The 22,700-nt window shown below is 45.5% G+C and overlaps 1 protein-coding gene across 3 annotated transcripts in view; it reads left to right on the top strand.

Moving 5' to 3' along the window:
- Window positions 1-8,878: 8,878 nt before the first annotated feature.
- fxn (frataxin) overlaps window positions 8,879-22,700 on the top strand; it is a 74,635-nt gene continuing 60,813 nt past the window's right edge. Inside the window, exons 1-2 of one of the 3 annotated variants that reach the window (XM_088374924.1) lie at window positions 8,884-9,039; window positions 16,690-16,999. In XM_088374924.1, coding sequence (XP_088231050.1) covers window positions 16,703-16,999 — 297 coding nt within the window. In that variant the 5' untranslated portion in view covers window positions 8,884-9,039; window positions 16,690-16,702. Of the gene's footprint in view, window positions 9,040-16,623; window positions 17,000-22,700 lie in introns of all 3 variants that reach the window. The other 2 variants (XM_088374923.1, XM_088374926.1) reach the window with 2 other exon arrangements.

Below are 22,700 nucleotides of genomic sequence, written 5' to 3'. Positions count from 1 at the left end.
GTGCGCACCCGGCCGGCGTTGTTGACATAAAGGACGATCAATGAATTTAATGATTTAGAGCAGGGGTCACCAACACGGTGACACAGTGTGGGAATGGCTATTGAGGGAATGGCAAAGGTTTATGTAGCAATAATAATTATCTATTGGGGAGGCTTTACAAAGCTTTAATATTGTGTACAGCAGGGGTCACCAACACGGTGCCCGCGGGCACCAGGTCGCCCGTGAGGACCGCATGAGTCGCTCGCAGGACAGTTCTAAAATTAGCTCAAATAGCGGCACTTGTCATTGAGCTGCATTATTTTACAGTCAAACCTCGGTTTTCGAACGTCCCGGTTTTCGAAGTAATCGGAATCCGAACACAAAATTCGAGATTTTTTGCTTCGGTTGTCAAACAAAAGTCGGAGGTCAAACCTCGCGAGATGAGCTGGGAGGACTCGAAAAAACCCGACCGCGCGGCCCGGATCCCGACTGACTCCGTTATTGTATTTTCGTTACTTTGAGGATTGTATTAACCCAGGGGTGCCCAAACATTTTCAGCTCATGAGCTACTTTTGAAATGACCAAGTCACGAAGATCTACCCACTTAAAAATAATAATTAATTTTATATACATATATATATATATATATATATATATATATATATATTTATATATATACATATACATATACACACATATATACATATATATATATATATATATATTTATATATATTTATATATATATATATATATATATATATATATATATATATATATATAAAACTTTTTCCTCACCCCCCGTGGGTGGTATCTTTTTCCCTTCAAGCTCGGGTCCTCTACCAGAGGCCTGGGAGCTTGAGGGTTCTACGCAGTATCTTTGCTGTTCCTAGTACTGCACTTTTCTGGACTGAGATGTCAGATGTTTTTCCTGGGATCTGTTTGAGCCACTCCTCCAGTTTGGGGGTTACTGCCCCTAGTGCTCCAATGACCACAGGTACCACTGAAGTCTTAACTCTCCAGGTCTTCTCCAGCTCTTCTCTGAGCCCTTGATATTTCTCAAGTTTCTCATGTTCCTTTTTCCTAATGTTACCATCATTTGGGATGGCTATGTCAACCACAACGGCTTTCCTCTGCTCTTTGTCCACTACCACAATGTCCGGTTGGTTCGCCATTACCATTCTGTCTGTCTGGATCTGGAAGTCCCAGAGGATCTTGGCTTGGTCATTCTCTACCACCTTTGGAGGTGTTTCCCACTTGGATCTTGGGACTTCCAGTCCATACTCTGCACAGATGTTCCTGTACACTATTCCAGCTACTTGGTTATGGCGCTCCATGTATGCTTTACCTGCCAGCATCTTACACCCTGCAGTTATGTGCTGGATTGTCTCAGGACCTTCTTTGCACAATCTACACCTGGGGTCTTGTCTGGTGTGGTAGATTTGGGCCTCTATTGCTCTGGTGCTCAAGGCCTGTTCTTGTGCAGCCAGGATCAGTGCCTCTGTGCTGTCCTTCAGACCAGCTCTTTCTAGCCATTGGTAGGATTTCTGGATATCAGCTACTTCAGCTATGTTTCGGTGGTACATCCCATGTAGGGGCTTGTCCTCCCATGATGGTCCCTCCAGCACCTCATCTTCCTTTGATGCCCATTGTCTGAGACATTCACTGAGCACGTCATCCGTTGGGGCCTTATCCCTGATGTACTTATGGATCTTGGACGTTTCATCTTGGATAGTGGCTCTCACGCTCGCTAGTCCTCGGCCTCCTTCTTTACGGCTCGTGTACAGTCTCAGGGTGCTGGACTTGGGATGGAACCCTCCATGCATGGTTAGGAGCTTCCGTGTCTTGATATCTGTGGTCTGTATATCTTCCTTTGGCCACCGTATGATTCCTGCAGGGTATCTGATTACTGGTAGGGCGTAGCTGTTAATGGCTAGGGACTTGTTCTTGCCATTGAGCTGACTTCTTAGGACTTGCCTTACTCGATGGAGGTATTTGGCTGTGGCTGCTTTCCTTGTTTCCTCGTCAAGGTTGCCATTTGCCTGTGGAATTCCAAGGTATTTGTAGCTGTCCTCAATGTCTGCTATTGTTCCTTCTGGGAGTGAGACCCCCTCTGTGTGGATTACCTTTCCTCTTTTAGTCACCATGCGGCCACATTTCTCAAGTCCGAATGACATTCCGATGTCAGAGCTGTAGATCCTGGTAGTGTGGATCAGGGAGTCAATGTCCCGCTCGTTCTTAGCGTACAGCTTTATGTCATCCATGTAGAGGAGGTGGCTGATGGTGGCCCCATTCCTGAGTTGGTATCCATAGCCTGTCTTGTTGATTATTTGGCTGAGGGGGTTCAGTCCTATACAGAACAGCATTGGGGACAGAGCGTCTCCTTGGTATATACCACATTTGATGGTCACGTGTGCAAGTGGCTTGCCATTGGCTTCAAGTGTGGTTTTCCACTGTTTCATCGAGTTGGCGATGAAGGTTCTCAGAGTCCCATTGATGTTGTACAGCCTCAAGCATTCAGTGATCCAAGTATGTGGCATTGAGTCATATGCTTTCTTGTAATCAATCCAGGCAGTGCTCAGGTTGGTACGTCTAGTTCTGCAGTCTTGGGTGACTGTTCTATCCACCAGGAGTTGATGTTTTGCTCCTCTGGTATTTTTACCAATCCCTTTCTGAGCAGTGCTCATGTATTGATCCATGTGCCTGCTGATCTTATCTGATATTATGCCCGACATCAGCTTCCATGTTGTGGAGAGGCAGGTGATTGGCCGGTAGTTGGATGGGACTGTACCCTTTGATGGATCCTTCTGGATCAGGATCGTACGCCCTTGGGTTAGCCATTCAGGGTGAGTCCCATCCCTTAGCAGCTGGTTCATTTGTGCTGCCAGGCGCTCATGGAGAGTTGTAAGTTTCTTGAGCCAGTAGCTGTGGATCATGTCAGGGCCTGGTGCTGTCCAGTTTTTCATTCCTGAGACTCTTCTCTGGATGTCTGCTACTGTGATGGTTACTGGGTTCTGTTCAGGGAGCTTGCTGTGGTCCTTTCTCAGAGCCACCAGCCACTGTGCATCCTTCTTATGTGATGCCTCCCGCTCCCATATATCCTTCCAGTACTGTTCAGTTTCCAGCCTTGGTGGGTCTGCTCTGCTATTATTCCCCTGCCACTGAGCGTACACTTTCGCTGGTTGTGTTGTGAACAACCTGTTTATTCGTCTGGCTTCATTCTCTCTTGTGTACCTCTTTAGGCGGCTGGCCAAGGCTTGGAGTCTTTGTTTGGCAGTTTCGAGTGCTTCAGGTATGGGCATCTGGCTGTATTTCTTGGGAACTTGCTTTTTCATTGCACCTTTCTGGGCCTCTGTCATTTGGCTCACTTCTCTCCGTGCTATCTTGATTTTGGCCTCCAGCCTTCTCTTCCATGGTGGGCACTGTTGTGGTCGCATATGGTCATTCTTCTTGCAGCCAAGCATTTCTAGGATCACTGCTGCTGAGGTGTATATCAGCTCATTGGTTTCAGTGATGGTAGCCGTAGGAATTGTTGTCAATGCTGCATTCACATCTTCTAGGAGACTTTCTGAGGGTACTTCACTTAGCCTCTGCAGTGTATATCTAGGTTCCCGAGCATTCATTCTCACCGTGATCTTGTTCTTCAGGTCAGTTGCTGCCTCGTTCAGCTTGATTATGCTTATTGGGGTTTCGTACCCAACCTCTGGACTTTTACATGGATTTAACTCGTCTCTGACCTGGTGCTCTGGTTGGCCTTCGTTATGGCATTTGTGTTGTATCTCATCAATCTCGAGGTGTGATAGCAGGTGCCGTTTATGGATATTGGAACATTGAGCTACTAGTTGCTTGGCCGATAGTGTTGACTGTGGGTATTGAAGTTGCCATTGTTCCCGCATTCTCCGCATGTAACCCCTCTCGCTCGGGTTGCTGGAGTAGTAGCATTCCAACAGATCCTTATTCTCACATCTCGCCCATTTGTGTCTTGTTCCAGTAGCCCATTTTTCATCAGGGTACTCTGGTTCCCCAGCACCTGACGCAGACCTTGTTTGTCCGGGCGACGTCTGAGCCGGCATGTCTTTCGTTTCTTGTACTCTCATTATCTCTGAGGTAGGCGGTATCGTTAAGGGTCTTGCCTAAGGACCCACACTGACTGTTGGTAAGGTAATCAATCGCTCATTGCTCATATTGTGCCCCTGCCGGGAATCGAACCCGGGTCTTCCGTTTGTAAGTCATGTCACTTACTGATTGAGCTAGTCAGCCGGATATATATATATATATATATATATATATATATCGCCCATTTGTGTCTTGTTCCAGGAGCCCATTTTTCATCAGGGTGCTCTGGTTCCCCAGCACCTGACGCAGACCTTGTTTGTCCGGGCGACATCTGAGCCAGCATGTCTTTCGTTTCTTGTACTCTCATTATCTCTGAGGTAGGCGGTATCGTTAAGGGTCTTGCCTAAGGACCCACACTGACTGTTGGTAAGGTAATCGCTCGTTGCTCATATTGTGCCCCTGCCGGGAATCGAACCCGGGTCATGTGGATTACTGATTGAGCTAGTCAGTAAAACATCTGACATCTCAGTCCAGAAAAGTGCAGTACTAGGAAGAGCAAAGATACTGCGTAGAACTCTCAAGCTCCCAGGCCTCTGGTAGAGGACCCGAGCTTGAAGGGAAAAAGAGACCACCCACGGGGGGTGAGGAGTTAATTTATTATATATATACTTTATACTTGTATATACTTATATACTTATCTTTTTACTATGTCCAGCTGCCCCACTCATTTTTATACCCTTTTTCAAGTATAAGAGAAAAAATAGGGTTCTGACAATTGGAGGGAACTCGCGAGCTAGCGTGTTAGTGTTGTGTTGATAGCGCCGTTTTTTGCCAAAAACCCCAAAAACATTTTAATGTCACGCGATCGACCAGTGGTGGCCAGGCGATCGACCGGTCGATCGACGTATAGGGCACCCCTGATTTAGACCATCTTTTCTTTCGGTGTGAGTTTGTACAAAGGTTTTTGCTTGACTTTCAACAATGGGCTTGTTCAAAAGGGTTGCTCTTTGTTTCTCTTTCTATCTCTGATGTTAAATATGGCTTTTTTTCATAATGGTAAATTTGATTTTTTTTTCATTAACAATATTATTTTGTTGGCCAAACAATACATACACAAATCGTCGCTTCTTTAAAACAAGACCAAACTTTCTGCATTGAAAGAATGATCTGAAATCCTATAACAATTCGTTAAAGCTTATTAACACCAAGAATGCTGTAAAACTGACCTCATTTATTGAAAGGCTGATATTTGCTCTGGCTGTATATTCTTTGCATATAAGATGGAGTTGCCCTGAAATGTCTTTTTATTTATTTATTTATTTATTTATTTTTACTGTCTTCATTTTAGGTTTTTTGTGTGTGCTTTGGTTTATTTGTTTTGTGTTTTTTGGTATTGGGGATGTCTTATTTTGTTTTTGTCGGCAAATGTAATAATAATAATAATGATAAGAAGAATAAATAAATAAATAAATAAATAAATAAATAAATAAATAAACAAACAAACCAACCAGGCTCCATTCGTGTTTTACGTGACGTGCCATCGAGTCGCTCTAAAAATGACGTCATGTAGCCTGAAAACCGGCCGAAAAAAATTGCCTTCTGAGGACGCAGCCTGCAAATTTGGACATAGCCAAATTTCACACCCTCTTTCTGCTTGTTACACGACTCTTAAACATATTTAAACACATTCGCCTCCCGGTCACTCCCAACCTGCTTCCTCGTTCCTCATGCAACTCCTCACGTGTGTGCACTCCGAGTACTCTGAGCCACAGCTAACAGCTGTTAGAATAATCGCAACAGAGTAATTCTTTATGAATAGAGAATAAGAAAAAACTACTTTCAAACTAAATGTGACTGTTTATTTACAATAATGAAACCACAGCCCCGTTTCCTTTTCTCTCCGTCGCCTTCAAACAATTAAAAGCCGTATTTCCTAGAGAGAACAGCTAGGATACCCGCTGGATATAACTACTAACCCTGCGTATCACAGGTTCAAATCTCACTCTCAAGCTTTGCCCCCAAATTATTATTTTTCTTTTTACAACATCTAGCAGCCGCTTCCTTGGATGTTGTGGAGCTTATGCCAGGAGTAATAGCGCGTCGGCGATTGCATCAACTTTTGTCTTTGCAAAGGAAAAATGGAAGTGACGTATGTAGAAAGCATGTCAGCACTCGGCACATTTGTAGTGATCCAAGATGGCAGACCTTCTGCACTAGGGCCTCAAATCGGGATGTGCATTCCAGTTCTTTTGAGTGAACTGAATCCTTAGAATCAGTTCACTCAAAAGAATCGTTCACCGAACGAGTGCTGACTTTCCCGTTTGCGAACGAGACAGTGAGTGAGCTCCCTTCCCGTGCATCAACGGGTTAGTCAGTGAACGTGTTGCGTCTCCTGCGTGAACAATTCAGTGAGTGAACATGAGGTATCTAAGCCAAAATGTTTATTCGTGCTCATTTTCTCCAAGCTAACGGCTAACTTTATTGCATGAAGGGCTGCGCCGGAATTATGCAACATCGGGTGGATTATGCGTCTTTTTGGGAAATCATTATTTTATATTACTTACAGTAGCTTTTAAACATTTGTATGCATATATACGCCTAAATATTGTTTATTCAATATATCTACTGCAATTTCACATTAGATTGCCGGTTTGAAATTGACTTTTATTATTATTTTAATAAACATTTATTTTAAAACTTGTCTGGTGTTTGAGTGTTTTATTCCTTGTCTCGTTCGGGAACAGGAAAATCAGCACTCGTTCACTCACTGATCCGTTCTTGCGATGAACTGAAACAAGAACGAATCACTTCAGGAAGTGATTCGTTCACTGAAAGAAGTCGTTCCTTTGTACGAATTGTTCACTCACGAACCAGTGCATGAGTCACAGAATGGGTAAGTTTCCTTATCACTCTTTTGTTAATAATGTCAAAAATAATGTCATGTTTCTTGGAAGTAAACTATGTTTTACGGCATTTTATAACGAATTTAAACAATGTTATTTTGATCAAATACTCTAATAAAGGCTTTGAAAATACTGGAGCTTTGCACTGATTTTAATTTTTTTGTCAATAATGTATGCCCCAAGCATGTACATTATAACGTGTTCCTATCTGCACATCATTTTATTTTTTACATTTTCCTCTTTATATTTATTTATTTTCCTATTTACTGAACATCAAACTGATTACTTTTTGGTAATGTGTTTGGCCGATTGCTTCAGATGATCGTCAAGTTTATGGATGTTGAGTTTCAATATAACGTTTTGATAAAACTAACGGCTGGCTTTCTGAGCATGCGCGACTCAGGGCGCGGGGAAGACGAGAATCGTGTTGTGCAGTGAAGTGCATTCCAGTTCTTTTAGGTTAACTGAATCTTTAGAATCAGTTCACTCAAAAGATTCGTTCAAACGAATTGTTCAATGAATCCCCCCCCCCCACACGGCTTTTATTATTGTTATTTTTTATATCCAGTGGAAACAACCTATACACATCAAACAATACAACTACCCCCCCCCCCCCCCCCCCAATATTATATATAATAATTAGCTCGGGGTAATTAACACATTTCTTTCTATAATAAATACAACACTCATACACTGATCCGTTGGCAACAGTCTCTCAACCGGTCGTGAACGGGAAGTTGCGTCACTGACTCGTTCGTGAACGGGAATTTACGTCACTGACTCGTAAAGTCCCTCCTCCATCTAACGCTCGCTGACGCTGCTGGTCGTTCGCGAAGATTCACGAGTGAGTGGCACACAGCATTGCCTCTATGCCATTGCAAACCGACACACTTCATGCCGACATTGATGTTTTAATTTTGTATTTGTTGGATTGTAATTGATGGTGTTATTATATTGAAAGTGTTTGTGTTTGAATAAAAGGTTGAAAAAAACCGTTATGCCGACATTTGTTAATTTTGGCGACACAACTCGTATAACAACGAATGGCGAATATAAAAACAAGAAATAAAACACCAGATAAGTTCTAAAATAAATGTTTATTAAAATAATAATAATAATAATAATAATAATAATAATAATAATAATAATAAAAGTACATCTCAAAGCAGCAATCAAATGTGAAACTGCCGTCGCTATATTGAATAACAACATTTAGGCATATATATGCATACACGTTATTTAAAATCAATAAGTAAATCGTAAATCTACATTGTGGCTTACATAGTTCACGCAAGGAGACGCAACATATTCACTGACTGATCCGTTGATGCACAGGAAGGAAGTTCACTCATTGACTCGTTCGCGAACGGGAAAGCCAGGATTCGTTCCTTCACTGATCCGTTCTTGCGGTGAACTGGAAATGGGAATCACTCAGTGAGTGATTCACTCAGTGAGTGATTCACTCAGTGAGTGATTCACTCAGTGAGTGATTCACTCAGTGAGTGATTCACTCAGTGAGTGATTCGTTCACTCACAGATTCGTTCGTTGGTGAACGGGAAATGCAATTCACGACTCGTTCGTGAACGGGAAGTTACGTCATCTTCTTCGTTTTGTTTTACGGCGAGGTGGCACCAGCTTCAATGGGCATTACTGACAACTACTGGTTGAAGTTATATGGTGGCTGTGGCTCAGGCAGTACAGAGGGTCGTTTAGTAACCGGAGGGTTGGCAGTTCGATCCCAGCTCTGTCAGTCACATGTCGTTGTGTCCTTGGGCAAGACACTTCACACGCCTTGCCTCCAGGTCGGCATTGTAAATGAGAAAGTGTTCTCAATTGTTTTACCTGGTAAAACATTGGAAAAAAAAAAAGAAAAAAAGAACGAATCACTTTAGGAATTGATTCGTTCATTCTTGTTCACTGAAAATATTTGTTCTTTTTGAACGAATCCTTCACTCACTTGCCAACACTAGTGTTGTGTCGGAACCTCACGTGCTTAGCTAGTGCGGCAGCCGATTTTGTATTGATTCTCATATGTCAAATTCGAAACAGACACCGGTCCATGGCGACTTTTCTGAGGGGGATCATCAATTTCTCTAAGCAGGTATGTGATAAAACTCGCTTTCTAGTTTACATACAGCGATTGCAGATTCGCCGCGACTTCGCACGGCTACGTCTTTTTTATTTTTTATTTTATAAATACAGTGAAGGTTAGTAATAAATAATATGATACACAACTTCCAATCAAGTGAAGACAAGTTAGTATGTATGAAGTGAAGTGAGTAAGCGTTTAGGGAATGATATACGACGATTATTTGCAGGATCAATAAACCGATAATATATTGCTACATTATATATTCGGAGTGTAGCAATTTAATCGATGTATCCGCAATCCAACGATGTCGACGACAGTTGGGCTTGCATTTGTTTTTATGATCGATATAATTAATAAGATAACTTCAAAACCAAAGTTTTTTTTTTAATTTATTTAAGTCTTGAATGTGATTTTCAATCATTTTGTTTTCACTCAAATACGAAATCTCCGGTCGGCGCTGGCATGCAATTGTGATCAGTATGGGACTGCGGTCAAGCCTTTGTGGTAAAAGAAGGAAGCGCAAGACCAGTACCATAGCTATAAACACGGCAAAAGAGAGCAAAGGCCCGCTGCCCGATAGCTTGTAAACACTTCCTGTTTACAAAATAAAAGTTGGCTATTTTGAATACGGACCAGTATGTTGCAGTTTAGCCATTTTTCAAAATGGAAAAAAATACTGATATGTACGCTTAACCCTTGTGAAGTATAATAAAAAAAAAAGTAATACTTAAACTCAAAATTTATCCCAATTTGGGCAGTGCTTTTTCAGGTATAAATTTGTCGTTTCAATGTTTAATTTTTACTTTCAACCTCACAAAATGTTCGGTGGCAGCAGACCTATCCATAGATCAGCCTGGCTTTAAGCACTTATACACTCCTGCACACACATGGGGATGCCCAGTGCGCACTTCTCCATATGCGCACACAAACACACAGAAGGACGACAACAGACTGACAAATTTCACAGACATCACGCACAAACACATAAGAACACAGAAAGAACACATTTCTCGAGTTGTTCATGTTCAATCTGCACAGCTTTTCAGCAGTCAATTCTTCCAATCTGATTATCAATTTTGCTTCAGTTTTTTTGTAACAATATCTACACATCAGTTTTGTGATCATCAGTGGGGAAGTGTCCAGATTTTTGAAGTTTTTTTTATCCAATCAGTCATTACTTGTCGTTTCTCTTTGCTAGCATGGAATTAAATAAGAGGTGTACCTCAACCAGTTTATATTGGTCGATAATCCTGCTCTGTTTGAGCTCAATAGGAAACATGATTGAGAAGCTATTGAGCAAAAACGCTAATATTTACAGTAACAAACTCATTGAAAACATTTACCATTCAAATGAAATTATGTGGTGTATTGCAACCAGTCCATATAGGACGATTGCTCTGCACTGTTAGGGGTCAAACAGTCACATGGCCCAGAAGCTGTTGAGCAAAAACTATTTATAGCAATAATATCGTTAAAATTATTTGAAGCATTCAAATGAAATTAGGACTATCGTCCTTCAATGTTTGATACGGTTGGGCAAAAAAAGTATTTCGTCAGCCACCAATTGTGCAAGTTCTCCCACTGTAAAGATGAGAGATGCCTGTAATTGTCATCATAAGTAGCTACACTTCAACTATGAGAGACAAAATAAATAAATTTAAAAAATCACATTGTCTGATTTTTAAGGAATTATTTGCAAATTGTGGTGGAAAATAAGTATTTGGTCAATTACAAAAGTTCATATCAATACTTTGTTATATACCCTTTGTTAGCAATGACAGAGTCCAAACGCTTTCTGTAAGTCTTCACAAGGGTTTCACACACCGTTGCTGGTATTTTGGCCTATTCCTCCATGCAGATCTCCTCTAGAGCAGGAATGTTTTGGGGCTGTCGCTGGGCAACACGGACTTTCAACTCCCTCCAAAAATTGTCTATGGGGTAGAGATCTGGAGACTGGCTAGGCCACTCCAAGATCTTGAAATGCTTCTTACGAAGCCACTCCTTTGTTGCACGGGCGGTGTGTTTGGGATAATAGTCATGCTGAAAGACCCAGCCACGTTTCACCTTCAGTGCCCTTGCTGATGGAAGGAGGTGTTCACTCAAAATCTCACGATACATGGCAGCATTCATTCTTTCCTTTACGTCCAGTCGTCCTGATCCCCTTGCAGAAAAACAGCCCCAAAGCATGATGTTTCCACCCTCATGCTTCACAGTAGGTATGGTGTTCTTTGGATGCAACTCTGCATTCTTTCTCCTCCAAACACGACGAGTTGAGTTGTTACCAAAGAGTTGTATTTTGGTTTCATCAGATCATATGACATTCTCCCAATCCTCTTCTGGATCATCAAAATTCAAGATTCAAGATTCAAGAGTTTTTTATTCGCCATGTTTGAGCGTGCCAAACAAGGAATTTGACTTCGGTAAATCACAGACTCTGTTCAACATTTAGGTGACTAACAACAACACTCAGGACATGTGAAGAACGAAAGATATTCTCAAACATCCCCTGATCTTAAACTCCCAAGAGGGCAAGGAAAAACTCAAAACTCCAGCTAGGGGAAATGAGAAACCTTGAGAAAAGACCACAGATGGGAGGGTCCCTCTTCTAGGATGACCAGGCTGCAATGGATGCAGAGAGGACACATAGTACAAACAGTGTAGACAAAAAAGGTGTGGAAAGCAGGATGTTATTGCACAGTAATGACTCTGAGACTCTAAGAGTGGTGTGAGTTCATCAGAGCGACAGCCTGAGGGAAGAAGCTGTCTTTGTGTCTGCTGGTTTTAGTGTACAGAGCTCTATAACGGCGTCTGGAGGGGAGTAGTTCAAACAGGCTGCAACCTGGGTGCGAAGGGTCTGTTGAGATGTTACGTGCACGTTTCCTGGTCCTGGACAGGTACAAGTCTTGGATAGATGGGAGGTTGATTCCCATTATCTTTTCTGCAGTCCTTATTGTCCGTTGCAGTCTGTGCTTGTCTTGTTTGGAGGCCGATCCAAACCAGACAGTGATGGAGGTGCAGAGGACAGACTGGATGATGGCAGTGTAGAAGGTCTTCAGCAGCTCCTGCGGCAGGTTGAACTTCTTGAGCTGTCTCAGGAAGTACAGCCTCTGCTGGGCTTTCTTCCGGACAGAGTCTATGTGGCCGGTCCATTTCAAGTCCCGAGAGATTGTGGTTCCCAGGAACTTGAAGGTGTCTGATGAGAGAATAGTATTACTGCGGATAGTGAGGGGTGAAAGTGGTGAAGGGTCTCGCCTAAAGTCCACTGTCATCTCCACGGTCTTGAGCGGGTTCAGGTCCAGGTGGTTTTGGCTGCACCAGTGGACCAGCCGCTCCACCTCCTGTCTGTACGCAGTCTCATCACCGTTCTGGATCAGTCCGATGAGAGTGGTGTCGTCTGCATACTTCAGGAGCTTCACAGAAGAGTCACTTGTGGAGAAATCGTTGGTGTAGAGGGAGAAGAGCAGTGGGGAGAGGACGCACCCCTGAGGGGCTCCAGTGTTGGTGGTCAGGGTGTCAGATGTGATGCTCCCCAGCCTTACACGCTGTCTCCTGTTGGTCAGGAAGCTGGTGATCCACTGACAGGTGGAGGCAGGCACCGCGAGCTGGATGAGCTTCTGTTGGAGGATGTCAGGAGCGATGGTGTTGAACGCCGAGCTGAAGTCCACAAACAGGATCCTGGCGTACTTTCCTGGGGTGTCCAGGTGTTGCAGGATGTAGTGCAGTCCCATGTTGACCGCATCATCCACCGACCTGTTTGCCCGGTAGGCAAACTGGAGGGGGTCCAGCAGGGGGCCCGTGACATCCTTCAGGTGGTTCAGCACTAACCTCTCGAAAGATTTCATGACCACAGATGTCAGTGCAAGAGGTCTATAGTCATTCAGACCCGTGATGGCGGGCTTCTTGGCCACTGGAACGATGGTGGAGCTCTTGAAGCACGCGGGCACCTCGCACAGCTCCAGGGAACGATTGAAGATCCGTGCAAAGGTGGGCGCCAGCTGTTCAGCGCAGACTTTCAAGCAGGAAGGTGACACGCCGTCTGGGCCCGGTGCCTTCCTGATCTTTTGTCTCAGGAACATCTGGCGCACTTCCTCCTCGCGAATCTGGAGTGCGGGCGCGGCCTCTGCAAGAGAGAGAGTCGGTGACCACGGTTATGGAGGTGTGGACAGAGCAGTTGTGGGGGGAGGTGAGTATGTGGATTGTGCTGCAGGAAGTCCCGTTGTGTGGGAGGACCGATCAAACCTGCAGTAGAACCTGTTTAGCTGGTTAGCGAGCCTTGGGCTCTCCACAGGACGGGGGGTTCGTTTCTTGAAGCCCGTGATGCTCTGCAGGCCTTTCCACACTGTTGAGGGATCAGGATTGGCAGAGAGGTGTCTCTCCAGGCTCTCCCCGTAACACCTCCTGGCTTTCCTGACCTCTCGGTTCAGTGTGTTTCTGGTCTGCTTGAACAGGTCCCGGTCGCCGCTCCTGTAGGCCTCCTCCTTGACTTTGCGCAGCCTCCTAAGGTTCGGTGTAAACCAAGGTTTGTCGTTGTTGTACGTGCAGAAGGTCTTAGTCTGCACACACAGATCCTCACAAAAACCGATGTATGATGTGACAGTGTCAGTGAGTTCATGCAAGTCTGAATCTGCAGCTTCGAAAACTCTCCAATCGGTGCAGTCAAAGCAGGCTTGGAGGTTCTGCCTTGACTCCACTGTCCACTTCCTGACAGTCCTCACCACAGGCTTAGAAGTTTTTAGTTTCTGTCTGTAGGCAGGGATCAGATGAACTAGACAGTGGTCCGAGAGTCCTAAAGCTGCACGAGCCACAGAGTGGTATGCATCCTTAATTACGGTGTAGCAGTGGTCCAGCGTCTGTGCCCCTCTGGTGGGACACGTTATGTGCTGTCTGTATCTGGGGAGTTCGTGTGCGAGGTTCGCCCTGTTAAGATCACCCAGAACAATGATTAGTGAATTTGGTAGAAGTTTCTCCATGTCTGTCACCTGGTCAGCCAGCATCTGCGTGGCTTCACTCGCACGTGCGTGTGGTGGGATGTAAACAGCCGCCATGACGATCGAGGAGAACTCCCGTGGTGAATAGAATGGCCGGCAGTTTATGAAAAGTGTTTCTAGGAGAGGGCTGCAAAACTCTTTCAACACCATGACATCGGTACACCAACGTTCATTAATGTAGAAACAGAGACCACCTCCCTTTGATTTTCCGGAAAGCTCCGCGCTGCGATCTGCACGCGTTAGCCGAAACCCAGCTAACTCCATGGCGTGGTGGGGGGTTCGTTCGCTAAGCCACGTTTCAACAAAACACAGCGCGGCGGATCTGCTGAAGTCCGTGTTCCTTGAAGTGAGGAGCAGCAGTTCGTCCATCTTGTTCGCCAGGGAGCGGACATTCGCCAGATGAATTGACGGTAGGGCAGAACGGAACCCTCTCTGCCTCAGCTTTACGAGGGCTCCGGCTCGTTTTCCGCGTCGCCGCCGTCGCGCTAGCTTGTATAGCACCGCCGCTCCGGCTAAAAACTCCGACAAACAGTCTGAATCAGAGAGAACAGGAGAGAAAATACCAGAAGAAGACTGACCGATGTTTAACAGTGCTTCTCTAGTAAAAGTGATCCGGGATGGACAGCAGAAGACACAGAAAACACACAAAATAAGACAAAGAAACAGAGAGCGACTCACCGTGGCAGCCATCCGCGGCGCCATCAGATGACGTCGAAAAAAGCAAAATGCTGTCTAGCAAACTTCAGATGGGCCTGGACATGTACTGGCTGAAGCAGGGGGACACGTCTGGCACTGCAAGATTTGAGTCTCTGGCGACGTAGTGTGTTACTGATGGTAGTCTGTTACTTTGGTCCCAGCTCTCTGCAGGTCATTCACTAGGTCCCCCCGTGTGTTTCTGGGTTTTGTTCACCGTTCTTGTGATCATTTTGACCTCACAGGGTGAGATCTTGCGTGGAGCCCCAGATTGAGGGAGATTATTAGTGGTCTTGTATGTCTTCCGTTTTCTAATAAATGCTCCCACCGTTGGATTCTTCACACCAAGCTGCTTACCTATTGCAGATTCAGTCTTCCCAGCCCGGTGCAGGTCTACAATTTTGTTTCTGGTGTACTTTGACAGCTCTTTGGTCTTGGCCATTGTGGCCTAGCGACAGCCCCAAAACATCACTGCTCTAGAGGAGATCTGCATGAAGGAATGGGCCAAAATACCAGCAACCGTGTGTGAAAACCTTATGAAGACTTACAGAAAAGGTTTGACCTCTGTCATTGCCAACAAAGTGTATATAACAAAGATTTAATATGAACTTTTGTTGTTGACCAAATACTTATTTTCCACCATAATTTGCAAATAAATTCCTTAAAAATCAGACAATGTGATTTTCTGAATTTTTTTTTCATTTTGTCTCTCGTAGTTGAAGTGTACCTATGATGAAAATGACAGGCATCTCTCATCTTGTAAGTGGGAGAACTTGCACAATTGGTGGCTGACTAAATACTTTTTTGCCCCACGATAGATAGATAGATAGATAGATAGATAGATAGATAGATAGATAGATAGATAGATAGATAGATAGATAGATAGATAGATAGATAGATAGATAGATACTTTATTGATCCCCTGGGGAAATTCAGTAACCAGCAGTTAGATACAAAAACATACAGATAGATAAACAACACATCAATAATTGAAGATAGCTTAATATTAATCAATAATAACTCGAGTAAATAATAAATAGTTAGATCAAAGATATAAATAAATACATTAATAATTAATAGATCAAATAATCTATAAACACTGTCAAGACCGTGCGCACGCCCTGTTAGAGATTTGCTCACTCCAACTTATTTTGCAAGAACCACACGGGAGACAAGTAAGTCCTTTTAGACCTGCAGGTGGAGAGCTCACACGTTGAAGGAGTGAAGTCTGAAGCTCTCCCAACTGCAAGGACATATTTATTAAGAGAAAGAGTGGGGGCAAGAGTAGACTGAAGAGGAAGCCCTTGTGCTCTAGTCAAAACATATCAGGGGGTGTTTTACGACCTTGTATAGAATGGGATTCATTACCGGTTGCATTCCAACATAATCATACGATAAGGATACTCTGTAAAACCCTAACACGCCCCAACCCCAGCGACGAGTTAAAAAGTCTCACGGTATAGGGAAGGAATGAACCCCTCAGCCTCGCCACGGACCAAGACAATGTCAGCAGGGGTCAATAGGTCACATTACCTGGAAGCTGTTGAGCAAAACCACAAATATTTACAGTAGTAAATTCATTGAAATTATTAAGCATTCAAATGAACTTATAAGAGGTGTATCTCAACCAGTCCATATAGGACTATCGCTCTTGCACTGTTAGGGGGTCACATGACCTGGAAGCTATTGAGCAAAAACGCAATATTTGAAGCAATCAAATGAAATTATAAGAGCACTCCATACATATTGTCCATATTGGACTATCATCCAGCACTCTTTGGGGTCAATAGGTCACATGACTTGATAGTAATACATTTATGTAAAATATATAAAGCAGTGGAATTAAATTATAAGGAGTGTATCTCAACCAGATCATATAGGACTATCATCCTGCATTGTTTGCGGTCAATAGGTCACATGACCTGGGGGCTATTTAACTCCATCCATCTTCTACCACTTATCTGGGGTGGCGTCGCAGGGCCAGCAGCTTTATGAGAGACGCCCAGACTTACCTCTCCCCAGCCACTTCATCCAGCTCATCCAGGGGATCCCAAGGCGTTCCCAGGCCAGCCGAGAGAAATAGTGTCTCCAGCGTGTCTCGGGTTATCCCCAGGGTCTCCAACATCTCCCCGGGAAAGCGTCCTGGAGGCATCCTAATGAGATGCGCGTCCGTATCACCTCATCTGGCTCCTCTCGACATGGAGGAGCAGCCGCTCAACTACGAGTCCCTCACGGATGACCGAGCTTCTCACCCTATCTCTAAGGGAGAGCCCGGACACCCTGCAGAGGTAACTCATTTCGGCTGCTTGTATCCAGGATCTTGTTTTTTCGGTCGCAACCCATAGCTCGTGACCATAGGTGAGAGTAGGAGTGCAGAATGACTGGTAAATTGAGAGCTTTGCCTTTCGGCTGACTAAGAGCCGGAGACTACGGCTTGAAGAAGCCAACAGCACCAAATTGTCTGCAAAAAGCAAAGATGCAATGCTGAGGTCACCAAACCAAACACCCTCAACGCCTTGGCTGCACCTAGAAATTCTGTCCATAAAAGTTATGAACAGAATCGGTGACAAAGGCAGCCTTAGCGGAGTCCAACTCTCATTATAAACGAATCTGACTTACTGCTGGAAATGCTGACCAAAATCTGGCATCTAAGATACAGGGACCGAACCGCCCTTATCAGTGGGTTCGAAACCCCGTACTCCCGGAGCATCCCCCCACAGAACTCCCGAGGGACACGGGTGAACACAAAACAAATATAGACTGGCTGAGCAAACTCCCATGCGCCCTTTTTTGTACTTCTGTATTATTCTTGCACTCATATGCGCTGCTGTGACAAGTGAATTTCCCCGCTGTGGGAGGAATAAAGTTCTATCATCAGATATGGCTCTTTTGGTGACTGTCTGGCTCGCGGACAAATCTGACATTTGTTTTGTCATAAATAATTTTGTAAAAGTAAAAAATCGACCTACTGAAATCAAAATGTTAAATTTCAAAATATAAAATGTGATCACGTTTGCAATCCATCCCATCTGTTTTCTACTACTAAATCCACGGTTGCGTCATATCAGCCAATCCGGGCGGCCCTTCGGTGTACAGAAGAGTGACGCCAGGTCGGATAAAAAAGCGCGATTTTTATTGGACAATACGGTGCCTACGGGGTCGTGAGAGGTAAAATTCCATCCGCTTTATTTAAAATTTCAGCTAGCTAGCTGGTGTGTGCCAGGCAAGCAAGAAAGATGGCGAAGAGAAAAAAAGATGACGATTACCGAACATTTCAGAGTGAGTGGACGAAAGAATTTGCATCTGTGGAGAAAAGACGCTATGCTACATGCCTCAAATGCAATGACAAAATTACATAAATGAAATGTTAGAGATTTGCTCACTCCAACTTATTTTGCAAGAACCACACGGGAGACAAGTAAGTCCTTTTAGACACCTGCAGGTGGAGAGTCCATTGTGCGTGCAGCGATGTTCGAATGGAGGTCTAAACTCTCCCAACTGCAAGGACATATTTATTAAGAGAAACAGAGTGGGGGGAAGAGTAGGCTGAATAGGAAGCCCTTGTGCTCTAGTCAAAACATATCAGGGGGTGTTTTACGACCTTGTGTAGGATCTTATTCATTACCGGTTGCATTCCAACATAGTCAAAGTCAAAGTCAGCTTTATTGTCAATTTCTCCACATGCCAAAGACACACAAAGAAACCGAAATTTCGTTCCCCCCTATCCCACGGTGACAAGACATGGTTCACAACAGACAAACAGTAAACAAGTATAACAAAAGCGTGCTGAATAAATAATGAATAAATAACACAACAATAAATAAATAATTAAGAGGAGCACAAAAAGAAAAAAACAAAAAAAGAGCAAGTGCGCGTACAGCAGACATTCCCGAAAATAGCGCAACAGTGCCGCACGCTACGCAGAAGGGGGTAGCGAGTTCAGGGCCCTAACAGCCTGGGGAAAGAAGCTGTCGGCGAGTCTGGTGGTGCGGGAGCGCAGGCTCCTGTACCTCTTCCCAGAGAGTGAGCCGGGTGACTCACATCTCTGGCAATCGAGGTTGCCTTGCGGGCGAGATGGGAGGTGTAAATGTCCTTCAGGGAGGGGAGCGAAGCACCAATAATCTTACCAGCCGTATTCACTATGCGCTGCAGGGCCTTCAAGTTCTGTTCAGTGCAGTTACCACCCCAGACAGCGATGCAACTGGTGAGGACGCTCTCAATGGTGCCACGGTAGAATGTAGACAGGACTGCCTGAGGAGCACATCCTGCGGAAGCTCAGGCGGTGCTGAGCTTTCTTTGCCAGTGACGAGGTGTTTGCGGACCAGGAGAGGTCCTCACTGATGTGCACCCCCAGGAACTTGGTGCAGCTCACCCTCTCCACCACAGCACCGTCGATGATCAGCGGCAGGTGTGTTTTGTGACCCTTCCGGAAGTCAACAATGATTTCCTTGGTCTTACCGACGTTCAGCAGGAGGTTGTTGTCCCTGCACCACGTGGTCAGAAGGTCAACTTCCGACCTGTACCGAGTCTCGTCGCCCTTCGTGATGAGACCCACCAGAGTTGTGTCGTCAGCAAACTTCACTATGCGGTTGTCGCTGTAGGTCGCAGTGCAGTCATGCGTCAGCAGGGTGAAGAGCAATGGACTGAGCACACAGCCCTGGGGGGCCCCCGTGCTCAGCGTGATGCTGGCGGAGATTTTGTCGCCAACACGCACCACCTGAGGCCTCTGACAGAGGAAGTCCAGTATCCAGTTGCAGAGGGAGGTACTGAGGCCCAGCTCGTCGAGTTTGGAGATGAGTCGCTGCGGCACAATGGTGTTGAAGGCAGAGCTGAAGTCCACAAACAGCAACCTCACATATGAGTCCTTTCTCTCCAGGTGGGTGAGGGCCGAGTGGAGGGCAGAGCAGATGGCATCCTCAGAGGACCGCTTTGCACGGTACGCAAACTGGAAAGGGTCAATGGTGGGGGGGAGAACGGACTTGATGTGCTCCAAGACCAGCCGCTCAAAGCACTTCATGATGATGGGCGTCAGTGCCACAGGGCGGTAGTCATTGAAGCAGGACGGTGCAGGTTTCTTCGGCACAGGAACGATGGTGGCAGCCTTGAAACACGAGGGGACGATGGCCTGCTGCAGGGGAACGTTAAAGATGTCCGTGAAGACACCCGACAGCTCCCCAGCGCAGTCCTTCAGCGCTCGACCCGGGATGTTGTCAGGGCCCGCCGCCTTACGGGTGTCAATAGCGGCAAGCGCCCTCCTCACACCGTCGGCAGAGAGGCGCAGGGGCTGCTCGTGTGGGGGGGGAGTGGTCTTCAGCGGGCAAGTGCTGTTCTGGGCGTCGAAGCGAGCAAAGAAGCGGTTCAGATCGTTCAGCAGACGGACGTCGCCCTCACAGCTCCTTGGCGCGGGCTTGTAGTCCGTGATGGTCTGAATGCCCCGCCAAAGGCTACGTGCGTCCTTGCTGTCCTTGAAGTGGGTGGAGACCTTGCACGAGAACGCCTTCTTCGCTTCTTTGATGCCTCGGGATAGGTCGGCCCTCGCTGTCCTCAAGCCAGCCTCATCCCCTGCTCTGAAAGCCTTGTCCCTGGCCCTCAACAGTCTGAGGACAGCCCCCGTCAGCCACGGCTTCCAGTTCGCGCGAGTGACGACGGATTTCGAGCAAGTCACATCATCGATGCACTTCGTGATGTAAGAGGTAACAGAGTCAGTATATTCCTCTATGTCCGTCCAATCGTTGTAGGTGGCTGCCTGCTTAAACAAGTCCCAGTCAGTGGTGTCGAAGCAGTCACGAAGTGCATCGGAGGCACCCTCACGCCACACTCGAACCTGCCTCCGAACCGGCCTGGATGCCTTTACCAACTGTCTGTATGCGGGCAAAAGCAAAACGGTGAGATGGTCAGAAAGCCCCAGATGGGGGAGGGGGGTGGCTTTGAAGGCTCCCTTTTGCGCCGAGTAGACCAGGTCCAGGAAGCTGTCTCCACGTGTCGGAAAAGGAACATGCTGGTGAAGCCTCGGGAAAACAGACTTCAGGTTGGCATGATTGAAGTCTCCAGCGAAGATGGTGAAACCGTCAGGGTGCGCCGTTTGCTGTTCACTGACAGCCTGGTACAGTTCACCAAGCGCCGCGATCCTGTCTCCTTCGATGTTGGAAGGCGGGATGTATACCGCGACTAGCAGAATCGCGGTAAATTCCCTCGGCAGATAAAAAGGACGGCATATAATCATACGATAAGGATAATCTGAAAAACCCTAACATGAAACGCTCCAATATCAAGCGCCACTTTGAGACACGACATGCTACATTTACAACCAAATACCCAGCTGGGGACAGCAGAAACAAAGCGTGTGAAGAGCTCCAGAGGAAGGTCCAAGCTAGTCAACAGCAACTCCGTGTATGGACCAGACAAGGTGACTTTAATTCAGCTAATTTTGCTGGCGCATTAGCAATTGTGAGGAACGGAAAGCCATTAACGGATGGCGAGTATTTCAAAAGATTTATGCTTGATGTGGCTAATGAACTTTTTGACGACTTCACGGATAAAGAGAAGATACTCAAACAGATAAAAGACATGCCTCTGTCAGCAAGAACCGTTCACGATCGGGCCATTATGACTGATGAGAGCCTCAATGCGTGCATGAAGCTCAACCTCACCGCATATCAATTGGACTACAAAGCCATCAGCAAAACGATGCAGCCCCAGAAGTCTCATTAATGGTGAGGTTTTTTTTTTCTAAGCTTCAATATAAAAACGTTATTAAAAAGAATACATTAGTACACTCAAAAAATCTTTGGTTTTAATTAAAATACATGCATTTAATTGTTTAGCCTATCGTTTTTTTTAAATGGTATGACTCTCATGGAAAATTATTTAAAAAAATGGGCATTTATGGTTCTGTCCGCCACAAAGGTTCTCGACCCCTGCTCTATGGCCTCGCCAAACTCTTCCTACGGCCAAGTTTTTGCCTCAGTAACCACAGAAGCAGCGTTCCGCTTGGCCATCCGGTAACTGTCGGCTGCCTCTGGAGTCCCACAGGCCAAAACGGCCAGATAGGACTCCTTCTTAAGCTTGATGGCATCCCTTACCGCTGGTGTCCACCAGCGGGTTCGGGGATTGTTGCCACAACAGGCACCGACCACCTCCCAATCACACCCTCCCAATCACGCCCTTCCAGGTCTCACTGGCATTGCTCACGTGAGCATTGAAGTCACCCAGCAGAACGTTGGAATCCTCGGAAGGAGCACTTTCCAGTACTTCTTTCAAGGACTCCAAAAAGGGTTGGGTACTCTGAGCTGCCGTTTGGCCAAGGCAGAGGAAGGCTCCCTTCTCGTTCACCCAATGTGCCGGCGCCCAGCCCACATCTGCTCGGCACCTCTCACCGTAGACGACTCCAAAGTGGAAGAGAGTTCAGCCCCTCCCAAGAGGACTTGTACCAGAACCCAAACTGTGTGTGGAGGCAAGTCCGACGATGTCTAGTCGGAACTTTTCTGCCTCGCACACCAGCTCGGGCTCCTTTCCTGCCAGAGCGGTGACATTCCATGTTTCATGTAGCAGGGGATTGGACCATTAAGTCTTTGGTTGCTGCCCAGTTCACTCTACAGCCAACCCTTTCGGCCCCTCCCACGGGTAGTGAGCGTTTTATTACAGTAATTGTTCTATCATATCAATGATCACACAATAATCAATGAATCACACATTTTAAATCATACCGTAGTTTTCAGACTAAAAGTCGCTCCGGAATGTAGGTCGCATTAGCCATAAAATGCACAATAATGTGAAAAAAAAAACATAAGTTGCTCCGGAGTATAAGTTGCATTTTGGGGGAAATTTCTTCGACAAAATCCAACACCAAGAACATAGATGAATGAGCAACAACAGGCTAAACGATAGGTATGCTAACGTAACATGAACACAAACAAAGAGCTGAGAACGGGCCTGATGTAACATTCAGAGTTATTCAAATAACTATTACATAACTAACACGTTTATAAA

This window comes from Syngnathus floridae, chromosome 5 (genome assembly GCF_059516105.1).
Source record: "Syngnathus floridae isolate MCC-2025c chromosome 5, RoL_Sflo_1.0, whole genome shotgun sequence".
Lineage (NCBI taxonomy): Eukaryota > Metazoa > Chordata > Actinopteri > Syngnathiformes > Syngnathidae > Syngnathus > Syngnathus floridae.
This window is presented reverse-complemented; position numbering and strand designations above follow the sequence as displayed.